General features: G+C 45.0%; 1 protein-coding gene across 1 annotated transcript in view; it reads right to left on the bottom strand.

The window, feature by feature from the left end:
* Window positions 1-13694: 13694 nt before the first annotated feature.
* ZCCHC2 (zinc finger CCHC-type containing 2) overlaps window positions 13695-22213 on the bottom strand; it is a 49639-nt gene continuing 41120 nt past the window's right edge. Inside the window, exons 13-14 of the mRNA XM_033837817.2 lie at window positions 16695-18179; window positions 13695-15770 (exon numbers count right to left, since the gene is read on the bottom strand). Coding sequence (XP_033693708.1) covers window positions 15703-15770; window positions 16695-18179 — 1553 coding nt within the window. The 3' untranslated portion in view covers window positions 13695-15702. The remainder of the gene's footprint in view (window positions 15771-16694; window positions 18180-22213) is intronic.

Here is a 22213-nt window from a genome sequence, read left to right as displayed (position 1 = left end):
GTCCCCAAAGGACATAGTGTCCCTCCATAAGTCCTGCCCTTCCCCCACCTCCGCCTCAGACCACCATGGACTTGAAGTAAGCAAGCAACATTATTGTACTAGATCATTTTTAGGGTTGTATGTTAGAGTAGTTACCTTACCCCAACTTATACAGCAGGTACTCAATAATTACGGTGACTGAGTGTTCTAATTCCAGAGCCCAAAGCTTTTAACCACCACACTCTCTTTTAACTGGCTTTCTATATGCATTTTCCCCTTTTCTTCATAAAATAAAATTCTTTCCTGATTTTATAAGTAATATGTGCCCAGAACCCAACACCAACAACAGAAGCAAACAAGCTGATGAAAAATGGACACAGGCCTTGACTAGACATTTCTCCAAAGAAAATATACAAATAGCCAACAAACACATGAAAAGATGCTGTCGACATCATTTTTCATTAGGGAAATACAAGTTAAAACCACAAAAAGATACCACCTCACATCCATAGGATGGTTGCAATCAAAAAACCAAAAAATGTCAAGTGCTGGCGAGAATGTGGAGAAACTGGAACACTGGTGCACTGCTACCGGGAATGTAAAATGATGCAGATGCTGTGTAAAACAGCATGGCAGTTCCTCAAAAAATTAAACAGAATTATCATATGATCCAACAATTCCACTTCTGGTTATTACCCAAAAGAACTGAAAGCAGGTTCTCAAAGATATACCTACATACCCATGTTCACAGCAGCATTATTTACAATAGCCAAAGGTTGGAAGCAACTCAAGTGTCCATCGACGGATGAATGGATAAACAAAATGTGGTTTAACATACAGTGGACTATTACTCAGCCAGAAAAAGGAAGGAAGTTCTCACACGTGCTACAACGTGAATGAACCTTGAACACATTATGCTAAGTGAAATAAACCAGTCACTGGGACAAATACTGTATTACAGATTCCACTTACATAAGATTCCACAGTAGTCAGATTCATAGAGAAATAAAGTAGAATGATGGCTGCCAAGGACGGGGAGAGAGGGGGACTTGTTTAATTGCTACAGAGTTTCAGTTTTGCAAGCTGAAAAGAGTTCTGGAGATGGGCTGTGCAACAATGTGAAGGTACTTAGAACCACTAAACTGTATGTACACTTAAAATAATTTGTTAAGATGGTAAATTTCATGTTGTGTGTATTTTATCACAATTAAAAAAAATTTTTTAAGTATTATGTGCTCATTTTTAAAACATGACAAAATATACAGGAAGTTTTAAAAACATCATCCTCTATCACTCCAACAGAGTCTACCACTGTTGAGAGAGTCCTTTTATGTAGCCAAAGTGGAGTTGTTTTATAAAACATTGATTCAAAACTATAAAGCAAAAGCCCAGTCTTGGTGGAGAAAGCAATCCTGTTATAGAGGGGGAGAATTAGCCCACTTTTTGCTTCCAGGCAGACTGGAACAACTCCAGTATTTCTTTCTAAATCTTCACATTTGAATTTGGTGAATATTGCCTTTGTAACTAACAGCGCAGAGGCCTCTGGTGTGTTTGGATGACTATAATTAGCTTTGGATTCAGGACCCTACAAACTGATACCTGGGGCATTTCTTCCCTTCATTCACACACGTATGCATTCATTGAATAAATATTTGTTGACTGTCTACATATGCTAGGCAATGGGCTAGGGGTTCAGGAGACAGCAGTGAACAGGAGAGTTCAGGTAAGAGGACTCTTACCTTCCAGTTGGGGAGACAAACAGCAAACAAGTAAACAAATTGCAAACCCTGAAGGGCTCTGTAGGAAAGGCACAGGACACCGCTATGGATACCGCTATTGAAAGGAACAGGAGAGGAGATGACATCTGAGCCGAGACCTGGAGGATGGGAATGAGCTCCCAAAGAAAGTGCTGGAGACTCCGAAGGACGTTAGGACATTTATAGGAACAGACAAAAGGAATCTGCCGCGATGGAGGTCGGAACAGTGCTTACCTCTGGGGAGGGTACTGACTTTGGGAGGTACGGGGTCAGGCTTCGTGTGCAGGAGATGGTCTGCATCTGAATCTGGGTGAATATATATGCATAAAAGTATGTAAAAATTCATCCAGCTGCATACTTTAAGGTTTGTGCACTTATCCTACAAATAAAATTAAATACCCCTTCCCCCAAAAAAGGGAAACGAAAGTGGGGGTGGCTTTCCAGGTGGAGGGAATAATAAGCAAGAGCAAGAGGCTTGCAGGTGTACTGTCCCTTGTGGAGAACAGCCAGAAACCCGCAGCTGGAGCCGCACAGAGGTCAAGGAGCGCCGTGGGGTGAGGTTACACCTGGGGAGGGAATTAAGACTGGGGCTCTGGGGCCAGGGATTTTAACTGTTTACACTTTTCAGAAATACATTCTTTTTGAACATATCTTCATGTTTTACGTGTATCATTTTTAAAAGTAAATAAGGCCATTTGCTTTTGTTTTCAAAGCGTTGCTTTCCGCCTTTCCTATCTGCTTGTTCTAAGGAGCTTATTGGCTTTGAACATCCTTTTCTCGTCTCAAGGGGTGGGGGGGGGGGAACCCCAGGAGTATAAAGTCCTCATAATTCTTTCTCATTAGGGCTGCGGTCCTAGAATGCCCACTCAGAATACACTCGTCATTTTCTGGTTCGTGGAAGAACAAAGGGAACCGTGCCGGCTGGGGGACGGTTCCTCACTTCATTCATTCCTGTAACATTTACCGAGAGTCTGTTAGATACAGACACCGCTTGTCTTCCAGGTATTCCCAGGTCCAAATCTCTCCCTGCTCATTTCAGGATAGAACCAAAAGCTGTGACGCTAAGTCTGAGGCATTAGGATCCGGGCTGCGGGCGGGCCGCGTGCACAGAGGGACAAGCCCATCCAAGGGGAATGTGTCCTGGCCTCGCGGTCAGGACAGTTCCAGTTGCGGCGCCGGGAACCAGTTGAAGGGACGGGGAGCACTTTCTAGACCAACCCTGGGGAAACTATGCTGAGCCTCTTGGAAAGACCCCTTTCTCACCGTCTTCGAGACCCGCACACACTGATGCTCCGAAGGGCAGGTGGTGCCGGGTTGGGGCCCACCTGGTTGGGGCCCATCTCCCGAGCTCTTCGGCTCTTCCGGGCCGCCGCGCAGGCCGAGGGGGAGCGAGAGGGCGCGAGACGGCGCGAGAGGGCGCGAGACGGCGGGTCGAGGCCGCCACATGGACGCCGCGCGGGAGGGCGGGGCTAGGCCTCCACGTGGACACCACGCGCGGGTGGGAGGGGCGAGGCCTACACTTGGACCCCGAGCGCCGGCGGGCGGGGTGAGGCCTCCACAAGGACCCTGCGCGGGCGGGAGGGGTGAGGCCTCCACGTGGACCCCGAGCGCCGGCGGGCGGGGCGAGGCCTCCTCCGGGGCCCGATCGCCTTTCCGGAGGGACCGTCCTTGGTGGTGCGGGCCTCTGTCAGGACATTTAGCATCCTCAGCTCTGGCAGGACAACACCCCTGGGGGCGGCGCGCCAGGGGAAGATCCCCTGGGCGGCTCTCTCGGTCCTAAAATGGGTTAGGAGAAGCGCAGAGGGGCATCCACGCGGCCGGGGGGAGGGGGGCAGAGGCCGCGGGGGTCGCTGAGAAGGCCCCTCCTCACCCGCCCCGCCGCCGCCCCCAGCCCTGCAGCCGGTCAGTCCCTGGGCGCCCGAGGTCAGCCGGCTGCACCTGCCGCGGCACCTTTGTCAAAAATCAGTTTTGGGCATATGTGTGGGTCTACATCCGGACTCTCTAGTCTCTTCCAGGGACCGATTGACTTAAATAACTATCTGTGGCTACTGGCTACCAGATTGGACAGTTCGGGTTTAGACTGAGCATCTCAGAAAGGATACTGTTTGTAAGGCTCGTCAGAGAAAACATTGTTCTGCCTTGGGCTCCACAATAATAATTACTTGAACATTCCATGCTTACCATGTGGTTGCTGAAGAGTTAAACTTCCACTGTTACCCAGGAAGTGGACTTCCATTTTTCTCTATCAGTTTACTGTCAGGTCTTTAAGGGCTAGAGGCCCAAGAAGAGAGCTCCAGGCTCCAGGTCCCGCATTCAAATGCAGACTTCGAAACTGAGTGGGCAAGTTCCTTAACCTGTCCTTGACTCGATTTCTCCATCTATAAAGTGGGTATCATAATTATACCTATTTTATAGGCTTGAGGGTTAATAATACGTGGAAGTGCTCAGGATAATGCCTGGTGCATGATATGGACTCAAATAAAAGCTAGTCATTATTACTTCGTGTAAAACAAACAAAACCCCACAGTAGAGGAGGGGGACAGCCTACACTTTCTGAAGCCCCCTTTCTTGTCTTCTGAGGATCTCTTGTGTGCATCAGTACATGTTTCAAGCACTTTAGCTTTGGTAGCTGTGCAGGCACTGGGGGGTCTCCACAACCCCATTGCTATTATTCCCATTTTGCAGATAAGAACGAAGCCATTTAAATATTTGTCCAAAGTCACACGGCTACTGGGTGACAGAGTCAAGATCTAAAGCCAGCTTTTTAGGCTTCTGAAGTTCGTGCTTTTAACTTAATGATTTTCAAAATTTTGTGCAACGGAATGGAGAGCTTGTGAAGGGCTCGCTCTTGCGCCCTCCGCCAGGCATCCTGTGCAGGGGGGGCCGGGGGGCAGTGGTGGTGGTGCTGGAGTCCGTATTTCACAGGCCTCCCAAGGGGCTCCCCGGACGGCACTGGGAGAAACAATGCGCTCCACCAATTTCCCTCCACGTGACGGGCCTTTTCCAACTGTTTTCAATCAAGAGACCATCTTTGCTAGAGTAAACACACCTCCACTTTCCAGTAGGTGGAAAGTCTGGCTTAAGAGGAAACTGGGATTCAGAACGAGCTGGGCACAATGATTTATTTCCGCTTGGATCACACACACTCTAGAGTAGTTCACTTCCTCCTCACCAGGGTTTTCAATGTAGCCAGAAATATGCCTATTTCGATACTGAGCTCCAGAGAAGATACTCAGCTATGTGGAAGCATTAAGGCATTGCATCAATTTATCACGAGATGGGTGGGTGGGAGGGGAGATCTGAAGACCCACAGGCAAAGCCCCTCTGTGGAGCTGAACTTCCCGTCTGCTGCGGGGTGACGACTTTCCATCCTGGGGGAAGCACTATTGTCTCTTGTTCCGCCGAGGCCCCACCAAGGTCTGTTTGTGTCTGGCGGAAAGGAAGCTCATCCACACCGAGGAGCACAGGCAACGCCGGCAGCCCTGCTTGAAGCCCGGCGTGGAAACGGCTTGCTTCCTTTGCCGTGCACGTCTCTGTAAACACACTGGGGAGGAACTCGGTCCTCTGTGTCCCAAATAAGGTTGAAGAAGTTACGAAGGGATGTCGCTGTAGACCCACAATTTCTGTTCTCTGGGCAAGTAATAAAAGGGCCAGCGGTGGCCCAGCCGCTTAATCTTGCCGGTTGTCCCTTCAGAGGAGGTACTTGGAAGCCTCCAGGGTCCCACCCCAGTTGCCAAGTGCGCCCCCAGCTCTGCACTGAGGACCTGGCAACCACTACGGGATCCCGCTTCTGACATGTTGCCGGACGCCCGCTGGAGATGTATGGCGCTGCGTCTGAGAAGAGTAAAGACACAGGGGGACCCTCTGGGCTCTGTGCCTTGATGGCCTCACATTCCCGTTTCATCCCAATAAAAAGAAAAAAGCGTTAAAAGAATGCTTTTAAGGAGAAAATATTTGCAAAGCACAAAGGATTGGTGTCCAAAATATACAAAGAATGCTTAAAACTCAATAATAAGGAAATAAACAGCCCAATTTAAAAACATCAGCAAAAGATCCAGACACCTCACCAAAAATGACAAACACGTGAAAAATGCTCCACATCTTATGTCATTAGAGAACTGCAAGTTCACACAATAAGGTGCTACTACGTACTTATAATGGCTAAAATCCAAACAAGGACAACACCAAGTGTTGGTAAGGATGCAGAGCAACAAGGACTCCTGTTCACCGCCGATGGGAATGGAAACGGGGCACCCCTTAGGAAGACGGTTTGGCAGGTTCTTACAAAACTAAACATAGCTTACCATATGATCCAGCAATCGCACTCTTTGGTATTTACCCAAGTAAGATGAAAACTTACATCCACACAAAAACCTGCACAGGGATGTTTAGAGCAGCTTTATTTATAATTGCCAAAACCTGGAAGCAGACAAGATGTCCTTCAGTAGGTGAGTGGATAAACAAACTGGCACATCCAGACAGTGGATTATTCAGAGTAAAAAAAAAAAAAAAAAAGAGCTATTGAGCCATGAAAAGAGATAGAGGAAACTTACAAACTTACATGCATATTACTAAGTGAAAGAAGCCAATTTGAAAAGGCTACATACTGTGTGATTCCAACTATATGACCACCTGGAAAAGGCAGAACTATAGAGACAGTAGAAAGATCAGTGGATGCCAGGGGTGGGAGGGAGGGGTAAATAGGCAGAGCATGGGATGTTTTGGGCAGTGAAACTGTTCTGTACGATACTACAATGCTGGATACACGTCATCATACATTTGTCAAAACCCACCGAATGTTCAAGACCAAGAGTGAACCTTGATGTAAACTGTGGACTTCAGTTAGTAATAAAGTGTTGATATTGGCTTATCAGCTGTAAACAAACAAAAAAAAAGATATAAAATGCGTGTATAGGATGACTGCAATTATGTAAAACAGAAATAGCTAACAGGAAAGAACAAAGCCCAGTCATAATCCAAAGGGAGGCATTCCTAATTCTGACAGGCCCTAAAATAGGAAGGCAGGTTCTGAATAAGAAAGTATTTTTAAAGGAAATATAACATTGTGTTAGTGCTCCCTGTATGCCAGGCACCACGTTGGAACGTTTTAACCCTCACAAAAACCCCAGGAGGTTGACACTCTTGTAATCTTTGTTTACAGGTAAGGGAACTTGCTCAGAGGCCCCGGCTCAAGTGACAGCCTTGGGATTCAAAGCACTACATTATACTGCCTTTAAAAATAAGTAGCAACTAGAGTGAGGTTAGTTGTCCATCCTCACATCCTTCTGTCTTCCTCTGGCTCTCCTCACAATCCCCCGTAACTGTCGTCTTAAAGTTACCAGTGACCTCGTGACTGTCACGCTCATGGCCATACCTCCTGACCTCTACTGTATGTGGCAATAACGACCATTTCATTCTCAAAGTTTATCTTCCGGTCTTCAGGGAACATTCTCCACTATCTGGATTCTCCTTCTCAGCCTTCTTTGACGGATCGGCTTTGCCCTCCCCTGCACCCACCAAAATAGACATTGCGAACTTCCATTCTCTAGGTGTGTGTTTGCGGGGAGGGAGAGTTGAGGAGTGTGTGTTTTAGTTACGCCCTTCAGCTGACTCTGCTGCAGGTGACCCAGGGCCACGCTGTGAGACAAACACTGGATGACCAGGTGTCACTCAAGCACCACAAATTCAGCAAGAGCAAAAGAATCCATGTTTTTTTCTTCCAAACCCTTGCCCGTCTGGCTCCCTCCCGTCTTCATGCCCTGCTGCCCCGCACCTGCCCTTGCCTGTTCCTCCCACCCTCTCACCTCCCTACCCAGCACTCCTGAAGTCGATGACATTTTCTTTGCCATCTCTTTAACTCTTCACTAAGAATATCTCACTTCTCCCTTTCTGGCCCAGCAGAAATGTTGTCCTTTGAAAACCCTTTCCCAGTTCTCAGCAGGCAGAGTTCACCTGTCCACCCACTGGGACCCCACGGCTTGTGACCAGGCTGTAGCTGGTTATGCCCCTCGTGACACTCAGCTCCCAGCCAAGAGATATTTGCTAAACAGCTGATGGAATGTGTGCACCAGAGGTGATCTCATTTTGCTAAGAAGACCCAGCAGCAAAAAGGAGAGTGAAATTCCTGCACTCGCACGTAGGACCTGAAAGATACCGGAGAGCGCACCTTTACTTGGAGAAGGTTGCTATGTGTCAGGGGTCAGCAAGCTTTTTCCATAAAGGCACAGACAGTACCTCAGGCTCTGAGGGCCACGTGGTCTCTGTCGTAACTGCTCAACTTGACCATTTCTGACGAAAGCAGCCACAACGAGACAAACGAGTGGCCGTGTTCCAAGAAACTTTATTTGTGCACACTGAAATGTGAATTTCATATAATTTTTTATGCGTCATGAAAACGTATTCTTTTCAACCATTTAAAGATGTAAAAACCATTCTTAGCTGTGGACCGTAGTTTGTCCATCTCTACGTGTTGTTGACCTGTGAGCTACGGCTAACCCTGTGTCCTTCAGCACAGGACTCGGTACGCAAGCTTCGTTTTTTGACTGGAAGGCCCCCCCAGGTGAAAACTTTATCAGTACAAGTAGAGGAGAACCTAGAATCTTGAGGACAGGACAGAGCACCTGCTCCTCCGCTGGACCAGACACAGTCAGAAGCCGGTGCTGCCACCTGGTGCCCAGCCAGCCCCAATTGGGGTCTTTTCTCTTGCCGCTCCCTAAGGACCTGGAAACATTTCCTGTCCTGTTAGCACATGGTGACAGCTGGGGTTTGTGCTCCTGGCCACACCCAAAGAGGACTTCAAATCAGTTAAAACAAAAGTGTAAAGGTAAAGAATTATAAAAACTTGATAAATCACTTAAAGTGAAAAAGTAAGCTTCAAGCCACAGAATTCTAAGGTCATTTAGCTCAGTTTCTACCACTCTTTTCCAAGCAACACTCAGCTTTCGGGTAAGAAAAATGAAGGTCCAGGAGGGCCAGGTGTTCAAGACGACAGAGTTTACGGCAGAGCTGGCCTGAGTTCTGCCTACCTTACCCCAGTGCGGGGTGCCCTGCACTGTCACACCATGCCTGTAGCATCCTGTGACCCGGGCACAAAGAATTGGAGGAGCCTGGGGGCTAAGAGCGGCAGGTTCCAGCCCCAGCCTTGCCACTGAACCGCTCTGTGCCCTCAGACACTTGGGCGGCCTTCATGCCTCAACCTCCCCAACGGTAAGATGGAGCAGAGTACCCACCTCATATGGCTGTGGTGAGGTTGACACGTGCCTGCCCCCCGCTGGGCATGAAGGCGTTCGCCACCATCACGAATGTCCTGAGCACCTACTGTGTGCCAGACACTGAGTGCTTTATGTATTTTGTCAGATTCAATCCTTATAACTATTCTAACAAAGTGGATGTTATCCCCATTCTGTAAATGAGCCTGAGAAAGGTCATGCGTACTGTGGGTGGGTGCTGAAAATAAGGCTTTACCAGCGCCACCTCTTTGTACAAGTCCATCTGATGGAGGCTTCCAATGCAAAAGTGAGTTACCATGTCACAAATACCCAACCCTGATACGCTAGCAAGAATGAGCACCGAGTACTAGGTGACCTGGTGGCATTCTTAACATCCAGAAAGGCTTTTGGGGCGGGTGTGACTGTCACCGTTCCTGCTTGAAGGTGACTTTGCCTCTGTCATTTTTGGTCTTTGGAGTGTCTTTGAGTAGTGGTGGCGGGTAGAGGGAGTGCTTGGGACAATCTATATATAACGGTCAGAGCTTTTCAAATAGCAGCAGTGAAGTATCTTTCCTGTGTGCCCTGCTACTGCACTTCTTAACTTCTGAAGGCTTAAAATTATGGACTGGCCACCAAATGCTCAAGAGTCACCGAGACATCTGGGGACAATAAAAACCTCTGCAGAGCAAGATTCAGTGTTCCAACAGAGCATACTGCTGCATGTTTCAAACCTTGGATGTAGGCAACAGCTGCTGCTCCTTGAATTCATCTGAGACAGGCAAACGCCGAAAGCCTAGTTCTAAAAGTACTGAGGTCTCCCAGTTCTGCAAACTTTCCCTCACCCCTTCAACAGAGATACAGAAAAGAGACATTCTGACTGACCAGGACCCAGCCCACTCCTCTCTCAGGAACCCAGAGGTCCCATGGTTCTTAAGACCATGGGTGCCTATCGCTTTATACGGTTTAAAAGGTCATTGCCCTGGGGTCAGTGAAGAAGCAGTTGCAGGCCAGGAAGTGGGGCAGGAGGTAAGCACTAATCTGAAGTTGGGGCCTGGCCTTCATCACTGGTGGCATGTCTGTGGCACTTAACCCCTCTGAACCCTGAGTTCCTAGTCTGTAAAATAGGGAGGAGGGAGACCCCATACCCTTCACAGTTGTGCAGGCCAATGAGCCCAGAGAAAAGTGCAAAGGAAACTCTAAAGTACCATCAATGCGTTTAAGATGTTTATAACAAACTGAGATTGCAATGTCTGAAAGAGGAGACCGCTCAAATTACTTTTATGGCCAGTTGCCTGCATTCTTTAAGGTTTTGAGCACAGGTTTACAATCTCAAATGTTTTCTGCCTTACGTTCAATTTTCTTTACATCAGGTCAAGTGGGCAATGACGTCCGCTTGCTTGCATTGTCCTCGTCCCCCACCAGGCGGCGCTGCTTCCCAATTAGCAATTTCTTTTGGGGAGAGGCTGGCCGAGCGAGACCTTTTACAGTGGATCAAGTCGGAGCTGCAAGAGGAAAAAGAAAGACAATGAAGAACCACCCAGCCCCCCACCTCGCCCCACCCCCAAAGTTCAAGTAGCAAATCAGGATCTTAGAATTAAGAGCTCTGGAGACTTGAGGCCAGCAGTCACTGAAGAAGAGGTGTGACTGCAGGCAGGCAGGATTTTTGATGCCTACACTTGTGATGTACCCCACTTTCCAGAGCAGGAACGAGGGAGCCTAAAGCCATCTTGCTTCCAAGATGGACAGACATTTGCATACACACAGAGTTCACGTCATGTGTACCCATGCTCCAATGTAGGGGCTCACAGTTTTCAAAAGAGGACAGCATTTAAGAATTAGGTCTATTTTTCCTGAAACGTGGAAAAGTTATTTTTGCACATATGAGTACAACAGCTGTGATTCATAAGCAGTGGTATACTAAAATACTGATGTTCGATTGACCTTAGGTATACAAACCGTGCGAGCGGACGGGCGTGCTCTGGGAAAGGATGGTGCTGCCCTCTGCAGGCGGTCTAGGGCACTGCAGTGAGAACACGCCCTCATCTGAGTTTACACCTGCCTCTCAATCTCGGGCCCCGGAGCCCTTCATTCTCATAATAGAACCCAACTTCAGACTGTCTTCCATCCCCGAGGAAAGGTCCAGAGGTGCAGCCACCATGTTTACGGTCAGGGCACCTCTTTCTTCTTTCATCCCCCAGACCTCAACTCATTTCTCTGGACAGAAACGGGCCCTTTCTATGGGTGGGGTAGGCGGAGGGAGTCAGCATTTTTCTTTATCCTTTGAGAGGAAAGATGGAAGGGTTATGGGGTTAACTACTGTCACAGCTTGCCTCCATTTGGTTTCACTGCCTTAACCTTAAATGTTTTTGTAATCAGTATGTAGAATTGAAAAAAGGTGTCCTCCAAGCTCAAATGGATGGTGGTGCTCAAGTACTAGATGCTACCTGTTAAAAAAAAAAGAGAGAGAGAAATTACTTTATACTGTGCTTTAACCTTTTTGGAAACTTCTCAGAAAAATTAGATGTTTAGCACTTACATAAAAAATTAAATGTGGATTTGCCTTGTAAGACCTTGTTCTACTTTGGTACTGCAAGACTCAGCCCATGGATATAGAGCCCATAGCTACCTCCACATAGATTTAATTTTTGAGCACAAGAAATATTTTGTCTTTTATAAGTGGACAGAGCGGAAACAACTAAGCTTAATATAATGAAGAACTACAGTTACCAGGCTCCTTGCCACCCAGAGAACCACTGCCTTCACACAGACTTAACTCTCATCCACATTTTCCTCGTCTCTGAAAACAGAATCACAGTTCTCCTGTGCGTTGAAACGGAATTCAACTAACATTTGGGTGCCTCCTTGGTGCTACTTCATCATGCTGGACCTTTCCCATATATTATGTAATCCTCACAGCCGTAACTTAGACCAGCTCATCTTCTATCTGGGGAAAACGTGGCTCTGAAGCCCGGGGTTCCTTCCATCCTCTTCCTTCCTGTCGCCTCATCCTAACCGGTCTCTCAACTTCCAAGCCTTCTTTCAAAAACTATCGTCAACGTATTTTTTCTCTACTTAAAAATGGCAACTTCCAATTTTTCACTCAATCAACTCCAAATTCTCCAGTCTGGCTCTATTTTACCTACTGAACCACAAATCTCATAACTCTTTCAAGATATTCCCTCTATGACAGCTGCCTGTGTCACCTCCCGACCTCACAACCCATCACCTCGGGTCCTGTGCCTTTCCACACACCTTCTTCCTAGAGCGCGCCCCCTGGTCCACACTGGTCCAAACCCCGCCCGTGCTGTCATGTCAGGCTCTCCTCCACACTCAACCTCCTCCATGAAGCCTCACACAAATCCCTCCAAGCCTACACTTATTTCTCCCTCCCCAAGCCGCCCCGGGCACTATCACAGCATCAGGATATGGACTGAGGGGCATGCATGCTGCTGGTGAGTGTAAACCACTTGGAAAACCACATGGCGAATCTGGGAAAACTGAATACTTGGCATGTCCTACAACCCAGCACTTGCATTCCTAGATGTATATCCCAGGGAACTCTCGCACATACAAGCCAGGAGACTGGTACAAAACTGCTCCTGTTACAAGAGCAAACGAGTGAAAACCACCCAAATGTCTGTTGACAGAATGGATGTGTGTGTGTGTGTGTGTGTGTGTGTGTGTGTGTGTATTATTCTCCCCCAATGCAATGGAATATTGTAAAGTTAGTGAAAATGAACAAACTGAAGGAATGCAACATCAGGACTGTAAAACCAGATGAGTAGAGATAGTCACAGAAGACGAGGTAAAGGGTACCCTTTCTAAAAAGCTCAAGAAAAGTAGAAATACACTGTATATTTGGGGAAGGAGGATGTAAAATGTGAGGGGAAAAGAGGAATAGTGAAATTGAGAGTAGTGGTGACCTTGCGCAGTGGGGGCAGGAAGGAGAAGGGTCGGTTAAGGGACACAGGTGATGATAGGAGGTGTGTGAGTTAACTGGAGGCGGGTCCATAACTGCCGTGTGTTACGTGTAGGTGCCTGTTTGCTGGCTAACGGAAAAGCCATCAGGGGTCCTGTGATCTTTTCAAACCCACTGCCCAACTGGGTACAGAGGGAACGTGCGTTAGGTGGCTCAGGACAATCATTCTTAGTGTCCATCACTGCACGGAACGTTGGGGACAACCGGAGGGGCTGGGCCGAGTGACATCCGTCGTCACCAGAGGACATGACTGATGCATGGATATGTGGAAAGCACCTCCCCACAATCTCTTATAAAATTACAGATTGTGTAAAGACTGACTTGAGACTGGATTATGCAAGACAGAACCAATGTAATTCAAAGGTACTCTATTGGGAGAGTTTCCTGGAAAACAAAATGGTATTAATAAATTTGAGGAAGTAGTTAGGTCCTCTACGCTTTTGGTGAGGGAGGGCCTGAACCAGAAACACCGCTCTTCGGTGATAAGGACTCTGTCTGAGCCGCCACGGTGCCTCTGGCACACAGTGTGTGCTCAGGAAGCACAGAAGTGCAGACTCTTCTTTCAGCGGTCACACAGGTGCCCCATATATATAGTAAGGCTGCTTGTGGGAAACATTTCCAGATGGTAAGTAACTTGGGGATTCACTGCCCACATTGCAGGAAAATAACGGGTTGATTCTTTAAAAAGGGAAAAAACCCCAAACCCACGAGGTATGATGTCCTCCTATCTTTCACTTTTACAAAATTTGCAATAAAGCACAATTCTTAAGCCATTTTTCATTTTTTTATTGCTGTTAATTCAAGGAAAAAAGGTTGCATAAAATCCAATCTGTTCTAGAAATATAAGTGGCCTTTCCAGTACATAACATTTCAAATATCAAAGTATATGGTAAACATACAAATAAGGAGAAGGTAACATACCTCCTATGTACAGTACAGTCTTTTAAATCATAAAATAAGCTCCATAAAGTACAACTGGCAATGGTTCACAATGCGGTCCAGATGGGGCTTATCAAAACTCTCACTTGAACAACTCAACTGCAGCTCAACAATTAATTTAATAATGTGGTCCAAAAATACCCAGATCAAACAAAATACATTTAATCAAAATAATTTCCTTTACTCGGACTTCTTCTCTTTTTAAATTAAAGCTTTCGTCTACCCCCCCTTCACACACCCCCCTTCCTTCCCCTTTAACTCTCACCCTGGAAAGAAGGTTTCAAAATGTACATTGGTGCTATAAATATAAATTCTATCTGTGAAGCATTACACGAAGCTTCTTTCTTCAAGTGTTTCCTTTTGTCTGGCAATCTGTTAGGCTTCTGAACCGAGACCAGATATTCAAGTTCCTCTGCTGCACACCAATGTGACCCCACACAACAAACATCTGTCGATTCTGCCCTGTACTGAGGATGGGGAAACAAACCCAACCCCAAGCCCTCAACCTGCGACTCTACAGTGGTAGCTGCTCACTGCTGTTGAATGCAGCAGTCCAAACCTGCACCCCGTTCTTCCAGATAACCTCAGTGCACTTTAGGAAATCAAAAATTACCTGGAAGCAATTTAGTACATAGATTGGCTTTAAAAAAACTTTTGTTTTTAAACAGCAGCATTAAACTTAGTGATGTGACACTGACGTGATTCATACCATCTTAACACACGCAGAATTCAGTCTTTCACATTATAATCAAGCATAGTGGTAAACTGTTATAAAAGTGACTTTGCTACGAGACAAGTTAGGGAACAAATACCTGACTTTTGTAGAAACGCAGAGCTTCTGTTCAGATTGCAATAAAGCATACACATTTTAAACACAATGGAACACTGTAACAGTTGGTGTAGGAAAAGAAATCTTGACTCAAGTGTCTCTTTTACATGACACAGTGGTAGACTACAGGTAAAATTGGCTGTTGATTTTCATGACAAACACACACACAGAAGAACCACACTCACACTAGTTTGTTCACTTTATGTCTCTCTGAAGCAACAGGCTAAAAAAGTATGATGAAGTAAAAAGGTTTTGTTTTTTTTTAAAGAAAAAGCTCTTTGTCCACTTCATATGTCATATTTTCTCAGTTTCATATGATTTTACTTCCTCCTCTCTCTTCCACTTGTTTTAATTTTTATTTGGACAACAAGCACTGCATATATGTATTTACGTGGTGCTGTTTATTACATATATACACACTATTTTGGGAATGTGATTCTCCCTTATGATTAAGGTGAAACATTCTACCCTCAATTTATATGCAGAGCAGTTTACAAAGTGTGGACAATGCAGTGCCAACCACTCCTGCGGCCACTGGAAAGAGTGGGGGTGGGGGAGAAAAGCGGAGTGTAGGACGAAAGTGAGAAAAACTGGGGAAGAAGCAAAGTTTTTTTCCAAAACCATAGGACTGTCACCAGTGTTATTAAAAAAGGTCAAATACACAGTTTTAAAGATTCAGTAAACATTGCACACAGCAAGTATTCAGTGTAAAAAAAAAAAAAAAAGCACGCATCAACATTTTCCTTTTGGTAGTCTGTTTGGATGTTTAAATTACATGTATCATACAGATAAGCCTGTTGTTGTACCAGGAGACCAGAGGCTCAAAAGCAATGCATTCTTTTTTGTTTTGGACATTTTGGTACAAGAGAAATGAAAACTCCCAACTGCATAGAAATCTAGGAAATGTATAGACAAAGAAACACAAACAAAATACCTTTCCTTTCCTCCCCTCCACACCCCAACCATGACTCCCCACACTTCAGTGTATTAAGTAGGCAAGCTTTACTTGTTTCAGTCTGCAGAATCCAACGTATCATTAGAAGGGGGGAGGGGAGGTGCGTATCTCAGTCTGTAAGTGCCTAAAATGGGAAAGACAGAACTGCTAAGTCACTGCGTACAATGCAATGCATCACAAACCACTACAAGATATCAAATGGGCATGCTCCTCAGCCGCTGCTCCTTCGGCAATACTCGGACCGCAAAATGGTCCATAAAATGACTTTAAAAAAGTAATAATGAAGTTTGTGCTTTAAGTTCAACCTAAAGCTATCAAACTCAATTTTCCCTTAAAAAATGTCAAGCACATACTCCCAAGTCAAGCCTTTTTTCTGTGTGAGATCTGGCAAAATGACAAAAGCCTAATGTGAGTGAAAGGTAACAGTTTCAGGTCTACACTGAACTTGGTATCTTACACGTACTTATTGAAGAACAATTTCTTTATTCTGGTGGTAATAATATTAAACTCAGTTTGAATCTCCTTACTCCAAAAACCAGTGCTTAAATATTTTGTGCCTTTTAAAATGCAATAGCACTGAAAAAAAAAAAAAATGTCTGCTGGGAAGGAAGGGTGTAGCATGAGGCCAGTTGGTTATGCATAGATAGACCCAAACAACTAAAAATCTTCCATGTCAGATGACTATCACTTCCTAGTTTTTCAGCATTTAAAAATTTTGCTTACTCTATGACACAGGATTGTAGCTTTAAAAAAAAAGTGCTGCTAGCAAGAGATTCGCAAATCCCCATTATATTCCTTAAGAAGTGCCTTATGGTTTATTCCTTAATTGGGAACTGAATTTCTCTGAACTTCCTTGTGCTGTGTGTGTGTCCTGTGTGTGTCCACGCTAGGTTTTGCCGTTTGCATTTTATGATTTGTCACTGAGAGCACAACATCCGTAAACAAACACACAACACCTCTTTCTGCTTCAACAGGATCACCGTGATCACCAGGGAAGGGAGGGACGGGCACACTCAAAAACAAGTCCTCTGGGAGCTCTCATGATTACCTTGTTGACTGGCCTCCATGGACGACTGCTTACACTCCTGTGCATAGTGCCCGCTCACACCACAGTTGTAACATGAAACGTTCCCATTCTTCTTGGGCCCCGAACCACTCGTGCTGGCGACTACATTAGGTGCTGGATACACAGGATAGAACCTCCCGAATCCTGCCATCTGCTGCATGCCATAGTTGGCTTGGACTGGGTCATGCACCAGTCCATTTGCATATGGAGTCTGAGGCAGAAAAAAAGGAAGTTGGTTTCCATTGCTCTGATGTGCTTGGTTGAGGTAGCTGCCATTGCAGATGGATGGCAGAGTAAAGAACGATGGGACTCGGTACATTGGTCCAGGCATTGGATTAGGATAATAGTAACTATTTAGCTGAAGGTTTCCATTGGTCCCACAGCTGCACCTTCGCCCACAAGAACCACAAGGACCTGAGCCCATCTGCTGTGGAGGCAACACTGTCCCGTTGGCGTTCGTGTTTCCCACAGCACTGATGTAAGACGTGCTGTCGCCCTGCGCAGTACTGTGTGTCAAAGCAGGGCTCGGGCTTGGGGCGGGACCGGGGGTGTGGGTAGGAACCGCGGGAGGAACACTCGACTGGGCCTGGCTGATGCCTGCTCCCGCGGACTGGGCAGACGGTGCCGCCGTGCTGAGGACGGTGGAATTCTGGCTGGGTAACACCCCGGCAGCAAGGGGAGAGCCTGGCAAGGGGTAGGAAGCTGGTGGCTGTACGGCCGAGAGGCCAGCTGCTGGAAGAACTACCTTCACATTGGTAGGCTGAGGGGCTGTCCCTGTGTTTCCCTCAAGCTGAGGCACCATTTGACTTAGTCCTACCACTTGAGATGCAGATTTTGTGATGGGGTCTGTGGTAGCAACAGGAGATCCTGGAAAACTACCTGGATTATGAACAGGAATAAAGGCAGTGTTTGGTGATCCGACGCTCAGACTCCCGGTTGGTTGCTGGGAGAGGTTCACCGTGCAACTCTCGGAAGATCCCTGCGGCGGCGGCAGTTTCAGCCTCTGAATTGTGAGGTGCAAAGCGGGAGTACTACTATGTGGAAGGAATGTTGATGGAACAGGTAAAGGGGACGCCAGTAATTCAAGGTGCTTTTCTGATTCTGCAGTAGAAGCTGTTGACCCTAGTATTCCGACGGGGGTTGAGTTCGTGGACTCCCTTATTGCAGACAGAGCAACAGGGCTAGGAACAAGCATCCCTATTGTTTTACCATCAGCAGATTTGGGTGGAGGAACGACCACCTCAGACTTCTGGGCACCATTGTGCATGACACAGTGTAAAGTTGGCATAAAAGAAATATGCTGATACTTGGGTGAGCTTAAGGGATCTTCTAAAAGGTTTGCATCGTCGTTTCCTAATGAAGCAATCTGAACAGGTGGCTTGACAGTGACAGTCTGGTTGACAGAACCATAACCTGTAAACCTGGTTGTGGATGGATTTCCAGAATCCTCAGAATTGCTGTCTGTGTCTGAGGGAAACAAACATAACTAGATGTTAACACAAGCATAATCTCCCAACCTTCTTGCTAGAAATAAACTTTAAGTATATCTAAAATAAACACTGAAGTTTGGACTAATAAATGTATCCCTAAGCTTCCTGACTACCAAGCTGACCTTCTTTTAATTTTTGGCTTTCTGTGGACTTTACTGTAAACATATGGAGATTCTGGAAAAGAGGCAAGACTATGGAAACAATAAAAGCTTGGTGGCTGCCAGGGGTGGGGGCCCCGGAGAAGGATGAACGGGCAGAGCCCGGGGTGTCTTCAGGGCAGTGGAAGTACTCTGTGTGATGCTGTAATGGTGAGTATGTATCATTACACATTTGTCCAAAGCCACTGAAGGTGAGCCCTTAGATAAACCATGGGCTTTGGGCGACAATGATGCGTCAAAGTAGATTGGTTCATCCTTGGTAAAACATGTGTCATTCTAGGGAGCAATTGTTGATAACAGGGCAGACTATATGTGTGAGAGCAGGGAATATTTCTGTATCTTTCTCTCAATTTTATAGTAAACCCAAAACTGCTCTAAAAAAATTAAATCTTAAATTAAAAAAAAATCCATGGAGAGGTAAGAAACAAAAGGTTAATGGAGACTGAATGAAGCACAGTATAAAATACAGACCTTTATTACAGAGAAAGGGATCAGATATTTTTAACCTTAATCAATTTTAGGCAATTCACTTGATTTATATTCTGTACTACTAAACCCGAGGTCTTCACATTTGTCTCACATAAATAATACAATTTAAAGGAGTTCAATCAAGACTATATTTAACTCGGGACTTCCCTGGTGGCGCATTGGTTAAGAATCTGCCTGCCAATGCGTGGGGACACAGGTTCGAGCCCCGGTCCGGGAAGATCCCACATGCCACGGAGCAGCTAAGCCCGTGCACCACAACTATTGAGCCCACGTGCTGTAACTACTGAATCCCGCATGCCTAGAGCCCATGCTCCGCAACGAGAGGCCACCGCAATGAGAAGCCCACACACCACAACTAGAGAAAGCCCGCGTGCAGCAACGAAGACCCAACACAGCCGAAAATAAATAAATAAATTTATTTAAAAAAAAAAAAAAGATAGGGAAAGGAAGAGAGTTTTCTTAGAATGGAATAAATATTCTTACTTTTAAATATTTCAGTGGGGGAAAGAAAATTTAAAGCTACCATTATGGTCATAAAACAAGTGTGCTAGAGCACAAGAAGCAGTGCCATTTCTCCTAAAACAAAACAGCAAAGTGGCAGATACAAAATTGTACTGCATTTGTTTTTATTACTGAATCACTCTTCTGCTTGTAAACAGAAATAACTTTAATCTAGACTTCCCCTGGATTTCTTGACTTTTGGTATAAAGGGGACAAAAGACAAAATCTAACTCACAATGTTTAAATATCGTAAACCCAGATACTGCAGTACTATGTATAGAGACCATTCAGTTAAATGTAGTGCCTAATTTAACATCTTTCTGCCCATAAATATAAGCAGAATTGCACTGTGTACTTAAAATGTTTATATTTGTTAAGGTAATAACTAGTTATATTCAGTTAAGATGCTAAAATCTTTTGAAACAATACTAAAAACAAATCATACTAGTCTTCCTGGAGAAAGGTTAAATAGAACCTTCCTGGAGAAAGGTTAAACCTGAACCAACCTACAGAATGTCAACAATGTTATTAATTCAACAATAATAATTTATATTAGAAGAGATTCAACTTATGAGTAAGTGGTTCTAACATATACTCTCCTTAATAGCTGAGGAGTTTCTGGTTAAACTTTGCAAAACAAAAAGTATCCAAAAATTAGTAACTTATTTAAGGCACTGTATTTATATCTGTACCTTCATACAAGTATAGAGTTAAAAATAAACACTTAAGTTCAAAAGAAGCTGTAATATTTTTCAGATGATCATTCAATTTCTATAGGAATTGGGCTTTGTTTAAATCTTCTTAAGTCGTAGCAAATGGCCCCATGATCCCAAATGGTTTTCTAAGCATTATAAGGACTTACCCAGCTATTTAGAGAGAGGTCCTCCTTTTTTGCACTGACTCTGAAAAGTATAAAGTCTTACAACAAAACCCCTTTATGACCAACAAGAACAACAAAGCCACATGCTTTTCAAAGCAACCTTTCCATGCACTCAAAATTCTAAAGATGATCAACACTTGTTATCACAGTGGACATTTTCCCCCCTGGTTGGTTTCAGAGAGCCCTTAATGATCCTTCATTTAGGGAAGGCTCATTTAGTCATGCGATAACAGAGCCTATCTGAAAAAGGGCAAGCTCCTCTATACAGGCCCACCAACTCACCCTATCTGATGACAGGAAAGGACTGCTGCAAAGTCATCTAGGCATGCAGATGTACCCTTAATTCTGACAAAGAGGCAAATCTGCACTGTTAGCTTAAGAACCATGGATTATTGGTACATCCTACAGAATCGAGCATAGCATATTGAAAGCGTCTCTATTCTGGATAAGGCATAAAAATTATCTCGTTTAACCTTCATAAGAGCTCTGGGCAGTTACTTTCATTTTTCTTCTTTCATGAGGAAACTGCAGATCAGAAGTGCAGTGTTGCCTCAGATTAGTAGAACTGGCAGTAGTCACTGCATGTTACATTTGTTATGACTTCAAAATAACTTCAAAGTAAAAACTGGCTTTAACTGTATGTGATACAGCAGAATCACTGTCATAGCTTCCTAAGATGTGACCTGACGGTATAACACAAAGGCTAAGGTCTCGAAGAGCTGTGGACTGTGCAGGAAAAAGCCACGTCTGAAATGCTGTTGTTAAAGGATCTTTATGATCTTTAAGTGGCCCAAGAGAAACCATTTATTACTGCCCACCAGCATGGACACACCTTATAACCAAGACACTATTACTAAGACGTTTATAGCCAAGATGTTATCAGATAACATTATCATTGTAAAGAATGACATCCTCATTCAGCATATACATTTTTTTGTGTGTCTGTGGACCACTTTTAAAGTCTTTATTGAATTTGTTACAATATTGCTTCCGTTTTTTTATGTTTCCGTTTATTTTTTGGCTGCAAGGCATGGGGGATCTTAGCTCCCCGATCAGGGATCAAACCCCGCACCCCCTGCATTGGAAGGGGGAGTCTTAATCACTGGACCACCAGGGAAGTCCCAACATATACATTTGTGATACCTCATTTCTGGAATGGCAGGGTAAGAGCCTCTGACACTCCATTCCTCCATAAAAGCAACAAGAATCCTGGCAAAAACTATCAAAATCAACTTTTTCAGAACTCTGGAAATCAATTAAAGGCTTGCAGCAATGTGAAGAGTGTTTATTAAAGAAAAACAGCTGAATCTTGTAAGAATAGCAACCACTGCGGTATTTCACCTTGCCCGAATTCTTGCTCACATTCTCCATCTCTGAAGTAGCTTTGTAAACTAATAGTCTTGCAACTACAGTAGCTACGAAAACAAGCAGCCTAGCAGCCGCTCTAAGAAACATGGATTTGGAACTCTATAAAAGCACCTTCCTAAGGAACCGTCACTATCTGTCTGGCAACTTGAGTTCACTCTGTGTTAACAGCAGCTTACCCACAGGGCATGTGTCACAATCAATCTGCGGCAACCGTTTAACAATTTGGCTGCCTGGGCTGGCATGACCAGTTGAGGCTAACAATAGTCTGACCAAAAAACTTAAAAGGAAAAACTGAAGAAGCGGATGTTCACAGGGAGCTCTGAAAAGCTTCAATATATTCCTGGGAATCTAAAAGGCCATGCTCATATCTAGGGCTATATATGCATGCCCAGGAGAGACCTAAGAAGGCTCTATACTCTTATTTCTGGCTGACTCTGAGCCTCCATTTAAGGAGGAATTGAAGACATAGTACATACAGAAAACAAAGCGCAAAAGAGCAGATGTAAGTCCTACCTTATCAGTAATTACAGTAAATTTCAATAGGTTAAACACTCCAATCAAATGGCAGAGATGGGCAGAATTGCTAAAAAACCATAATCCAACTATAAGGTGTCT

This window comes from Tursiops truncatus, chromosome 13 (assembly GCF_011762595.2).
Source record: "Tursiops truncatus isolate mTurTru1 chromosome 13, mTurTru1.mat.Y, whole genome shotgun sequence".
NCBI classification, from domain to species: domain Eukaryota; kingdom Metazoa; phylum Chordata; class Mammalia; order Artiodactyla; family Delphinidae; genus Tursiops; species Tursiops truncatus.
The sequence above is the reverse complement of the archived record's forward strand: the minus strand, read 5'-3'. Positions and strand labels throughout refer to the sequence as shown.